The 6028-nt window shown below is 43.8% G+C and overlaps 1 protein-coding gene across 1 annotated transcript in view; it reads right to left on the minus strand.

Moving 5' to 3' along the window:
* Positions 1 to 5279, minus strand: part of spns3 (SPNS lysolipid transporter 3, sphingosine-1-phosphate (putative)) — a gene marked incomplete at its 3' end in the record, with an annotated part of 34555 nt that extends 29276 nt beyond the window's left edge. The window contains exons 1-2 of the mRNA XM_084320574.1: positions 5205 to 5279; positions 69 to 285 (exon numbers count right to left, since the gene is read on the minus strand). Of these exons, the coding sequence (XP_084176700.1) occupies positions 69 to 264 (196 nt within the window). The 5' untranslated portion in view covers positions 265 to 285; positions 5205 to 5279. The remainder of the gene's footprint in view (positions 1 to 68; positions 286 to 5204) is intronic.
* Positions 5280 to 6028: the final 749 nt, after the last annotated feature.

Here is a 6028-nt window from a genome sequence, read left to right on the forward strand (position 1 = left end):
CCATCTCACCTGCTAATATAGAGAGAGAGGTGTTGTTATCAGTGGAGGTCCAGAGAGGACCATCTCACCTGCGATGGTGTATCGATCCATGTAGTTGAGCAGGTTGAGGTAGCAGAGCACGGCCACCGCTATGTGAGCGCGTCTCTGGAAGGTCGTCCCCGTCGGCGTCTCGTCGTGGAGGACCTTGGCGAAGGAGCCATAGTGAGAGGAACTCCTCTTCTTCTCCGCCTCCTGGGGAGACGTCGCCGCTCCACTGGAATCCATAGCGACCAGGCCTGTCCTCACCTGCAAAGAGATTCATTGTTTCAATATGGTGATGAACAGTAGTCGTTTATTCCTTTAAATTGATCCTGGCTCTGGAGGTAGAGCGGCCATCTGGTAATCCGGAGGTTCCCAGTTCGATTCCCGCTCCTCCCGGGCAGCGTGTCGAAGTGTCCTTGAGCAAGACACTTAACCCCTAATTGCTCCCGATGTGCAGGTTGGGCACCTTGCATGGTCGCCTCCGCCGTCGGTGTGTGAATGTGTCTGTGAGTGGGTGAATGTGAGGAACACAATTGTAAAGCACTTTGGATAAAAGAGATTATACAAAAGTAAAATTTACCATTTCATTGATTTAGTTTGACAGTTATTGAGAGTAAGCCCCCGGTGATCGTTGGATCCTTGTGTTGTGCTAATTACAGCTCCATGAAATTATGTAGACGTTAACATAGCAATACCTTGTCTTATAGGGACTGCTACCTTATCATTTAACACTAGCACAGCCGACAAGGGGTCAAATGACCCCTAGGCATTTTAAATAAATGTATCCTCGTCACTCGGTCGAGCTCCAGCTCTGTCACTCAATGAATGACTTTTCCTAAAAGTACCCGTTTTATCTGGCACGGTTTCTGAAATTTAAAAATCACTTCAGGAAAATGTAATTAGAACGTTATTCCACATAATGGGCCGTTGGAACAGACGAAAGTCACAGCACTTTGTGAACATCTAGCGCAAGGGTGGCCAACCCGTGGCTCGCGAGCTGCATGTGGCTCTTTGCCCGTCAATGTGTGGCTCTTCCATCAAAAAATAAATAAATAATAATAATAATATATATATTTTTTTTAATATTATTATTTTTTTTTTATGTCACTCAAACCTACATTTCATTGTGTTAAACCTCATATTTTTATATTCAGAGGTAATTATATAGTTTACACTGTTTATTTTTCTCATATTTCTCATATAAGCTGTCGGGTCATCTGACCCGTTCCCGGCGGGAATCAGTGACATTTTCTCCATGGCTGTGCTAGTGTTAATTGAGCTGTAATTAACACAACGCAATGATGCCATGTCCAATGTCAAACTCATTTACTCTCAATAACTGTCAAACTAAATGAATGTGTGCCAAACTGTTTTGTTTTTGGATGTGTGTGAGCTGGGTTGTTTTTTGGTGAAGTGCCCCTTTAATGTCTTGTGCGGGTGGCCTTCACCAGTACTGCTACGAGATCCCATTAAATTCCACTAGCATTGCTAACAGAACCCATTGACTTCCACCAGCATTGCTAACAGAACCCATTGATCTCTACAAGCATCGCTAACAGAGCCCAGAACCCATTGACTTCCACTAGCATCACCATCAGAACCCATTGACTTCCACTAGCATCACCATCAGAACCCATTGACTTCCACTAGCATCGCTAACAAAACATATTGACCTCCGCCAGCATTGCTACCAGAACCCATTGACGTCCACTAGCATCACCATCAGAACCCATTGACTTCCACTAGCATTGCTATTAGAACCCATTGACTTCCACTAGCATCGCTATCAGATTCAGAACCCATTGACTTCCACTAGCATCTCTATCAGAACCCATTGACTTCCACTAGCATCACTATCAGATTCAGAACCCATTGACGTACACTAGCATCTCTATCAGCACCCATTGACTTACACTAGCATCTCTATCAGAACCCATTGACTTCCACTAGCATCGCTATCAGAACCCATTGACATCCACTAGCATCACTGACAAAATGCAGGTGTTCCATGTAAACGTGGGAGTGACGGTTTTCATTTCAATTTCATTTCAAACCTTTATTTATACTCGTGAAAGCACTGAGGTTTCCCTCATTTACAGTGATGACGAGTTAACAAAGGACACAAATATCATAACAGTTAATAATTACAATGAATTACAATTACTACAATGATGGATTAAAAACAATCATTGGCCACCATGATTGAGTTACAGTAGTCTGGGCTACTGTATAGTGTGTGAAAGTACATGTATTGGCGAGGGTTGAGACATCTCCTGAGGTAATTGCTTCACACATGACCTAACAACACTTACAACCTTTGAGACGAGAAACCACAGTATCCCCTTTAAAGACAGCTGAGGTTGTCCTGTGCTTGAGGATGGCTAGGAAGATCATGGCTGACCCCGCCTACCCGGGTCACAACCTTGTCACCCTGCTTCCCCACGGCAAGCAGCTACAGCTGCCCAAGACTTTGAAAACCCGCCACAGACTCAGTTTCTTCCCCTCAGCAGCTCGCCTGGTAAATTAGTCAGGTGTCCCCCTGCTCCACCCCGCACCCCCACCCCTCTATGGCGAGCTGCTGGAATTGTAAATGCTATTTTGCACTGACAACATGTCCTTAGCCATTGCACTTTATTGTCTTGTCTCGGTTTATCACTGTTTTGTCCTGTTTTGCACTTTTTTTGATCCGTGAAAGAAGTTCATGCACTGTACTGTAAATGCTGTATGTGTCTTTTGTAAACATAATGGCGATTAAAGTGATCTGAATCTGAAACTGAATACATTTTTATGCACTTCTAAGCTACTGTAAAACATGTATTAATGTTATTGCAGTCTTGTGCCTCATTGTTAATCTGTTTTAAGCTAAATAAGCTAAATCTAATTCGGGGAAAACCCTTAAAAATCACCCTAGTGGGGGGGGGGGGGGGGGGGGGGGGGGGGGGGGGGGGGTTATATAAGATTGTAACAATAGCCAATTTTTTGTGTGGCAGCCATTAATTCCGAGTGGAAGTAGGAAGACACGAAACGTTACATTAGCTTAGCGCAAATTAATGGAGGCGAATACGGACCATTAACCCATCTTAAAACTGTGGGAGAGGTGTTTTTGGCCAACAGCTAGGCTAGCCTATCCCTATACGCTTGCGTTCATTTGTGCTAAGCTAGGCTAGCTTGCAGCCTAAATAAAGTAAATATAATTTGATATTATAACTTAAGAATCACCCTTGTGACATAAGGGGTGGGGGTTATATAAGATTGTAACAACAGCAGTGTGTGCCAGCCATAAATTCCCAGTGGAAGAAGTAGGAATAACATTTCCCCAAACCTTCAGTTGAGATCCTATCGTTTCACGGAGTCACCTGATAAGCTGACCTGACCCCATGGCCCCATGACAGCTCAGAGCAGAGAAGATGCAATTATTACATCATCACACTGGGTTGTGATCAGACAGGAAACGGCTATCGTGCAACTGTGTCCCCAGTTTAGAGCACAGGCTTTGTAACTACGACAGTGCTGTGTCTATTCATTTAATATTTATTGAACCTCTATTCAATCTATATTCAATCTTCATTCAATCTTTATCCAATCTTCATTTAATATTTATTGAACCTTTATTCAATCGTTCAAGCAAGCTCTCATTTACAATGACGTTCAATAAATAAAGTGCATGGTAAATACACAAAAAACTGTAGAAACAGAAAGTCGATCAATGAAACATTTCAAATACTTAAAAACAACTACAGACTGAGGTGAAATGGTTGGCTATTATAGATTTAAACTGACCAATGGATACTAAAGTATTTAGTTTTATGGTGCTTTGCAAAACGTTCCATGTTTCTGGGGCACAGAATCTGAAAGCAGCAAAACTCTGGGACCTTAAGCGGTTAAGCCAATCACCAGAGAGAGTGATGAGGTCCAGAGCTCCAGTCACCAGAGAGAGTGATGAGGTCCAGAGCTCCAGTCACCAGAGAGAGAGAGTGATGAGGTCCAGAGCTCCAGTCACCAGAGAGAGTGATGAGGTCCAGAGCTCCAGTCACCAGAGAGAGCGATGAGGTCCAGAGCTCCAGTCACCAGAGAGAGTGATGAGGTACAGAGCTCCAGTCACCAGCGAGAGTGATGAGGTCCAGAGCTCCAGTCACCAGAGAGAGTGATGAGGTCCAGAGCTCCAATCACCAGAGAGAGTGATGAGGTCCAGAGCTCCAATCACCAGAGAGAGAGATGAGGTCCAGAGCTCCAGTCACCAGAGAGAGTGATGAGGTCCAGAGCTCCAGTCACCAGAGAGAGCGATGAGGTCCAGAGCTCCAGTCACCAGAGAGAGCGATGAGGTCCAGAGCTCTAGTCACCAGAGAGAGCGATGAGGTCCAGAGCTCCAGTCACCAGAGGGAGTGATGAGGTCCAGAGCTCCAGTCCAGTAATGAAGTGATGTAGGTGGAAGATCACCGATAATGGCCTGATACAGAAACAGATACAGTACCAGTGCAAGTCATGTCTCTCTGCCACATAGGACCAGCCAACCATATCATACGGGATACAAGGATGGAACCATAACTGTCCCCGGTGATGAACCTGAGGGCAGAATGACATACAGGGTCCAGAGGCTTTAGAGTGGAAGCAGCAGCATGTCTATAAACCATGTCTCCATAATGTAAAACAGACAGAAACACTGCTTCAACAACCCTCCTTCTGCTAAATGTGAATAATGTTAATCTCAAACAGCTTAAAGCTGTCACGATAAGACTGTGTAAACACATGCCCGAAGGTAACATACAAAACAACCCCATTCTATTCAATTAGATGTCTTTTAAACCAATTAAAAACTTACTTAAATCACGCTTCTTGCATTAGCTCGTGTCCCAGCACGGTCTCACGCTGTGTGCATACTAAACGGACGCCCAGAGGGTATATGCTTACAGTTCAGTTCCCTGAGCTCTCAGCCTGCTTTGGAGAGTCGCTGCGGCGGTAAGAATGCAACTATTATACTCCGGCTGCAAGCTCCTTGTGAGTCCAATGCAGTATAACACACTACCATTGTTCCAGCCTCGAGTACAGATCAGCCAAGGAGCTTTTTTAGAAACACTGGACACTGAAGTTGGTCTTTTTCTCTCTGCATGATTTCAAGACTATATGAGGATGTTCTCAGGTCAGTTCATCAACACTTTAGATCAGTACTATAGCCTTTTACATACTAGTTCAGGAAGTCCGTCACAGCTTTAGTCCATGTCGTGCAGCCTGTCAGTGGGCGAGTTGTGATGCCAGTCAGGTTTCAACCCTCAGCCGCGAGGGAGCGTTGACAGAGATGTCTCCCCCACCACTAAATACTATGCTCCAACATATGAGGTTAGCAGAGGGGCCGGCCCCCTTTCTGACTTCCCCCACAGTTCCTCCCTCTGATGCAAGGCTGAACACAAGCAGAGTGATGTTGTTGTTGTTGTTGTTGTTGTTGTTGTTGTTGTTGTTGTTGTTGTTGTTGTTGTTGTTGTTGTTGTTTCTTTAACTCTCATTGCTTAGCTAGTCCTTTTAAAGTTTGGATCTAGCTTGGATTAGATTAGATTAAAATTAGGGATGTTCGATATTGGCTTTTTTACCGTTACCGATATACCGATATTGTCCAACTCTTAATTTCCGATACCGATATCAACCGATACCGATATATGCAGGGTTCCCCCCCCCCCCATAATAATTTCAGGTAATTAACATTACATATCTCTTGTTGTGGAATTAACACAACATTATGCATACTTTTGACAATAAATAAAATCAGAATTTGTTCTTACTTGCTTGCCTGGGTAAATAAAGGTTAAATAAATGTAAAAAAAAAAAGATCTTTTTTGAAAACCGATACCGATCATTTCCGATATCACATTTGAATGTCAATATCGGTAGGCCGATAATATCGGACATCCCTAATTAAAATGTATTGACAGTACATGTACAGTACAGTACAATGAAAATAAGTTTGGCATCCAACCAGAGGGCGAGGAACTAATTAACGTCATGCTTCTACACAGTA

This window comes from Notolepis coatsorum, assembly GCF_963971535.1.
Source record: "Notolepis coatsorum genome assembly, chromosome: 8".
Classification (NCBI taxonomy): domain Eukaryota; kingdom Metazoa; phylum Chordata; class Actinopteri; order Aulopiformes; family Paralepididae; genus Notolepis; species Notolepis coatsorum.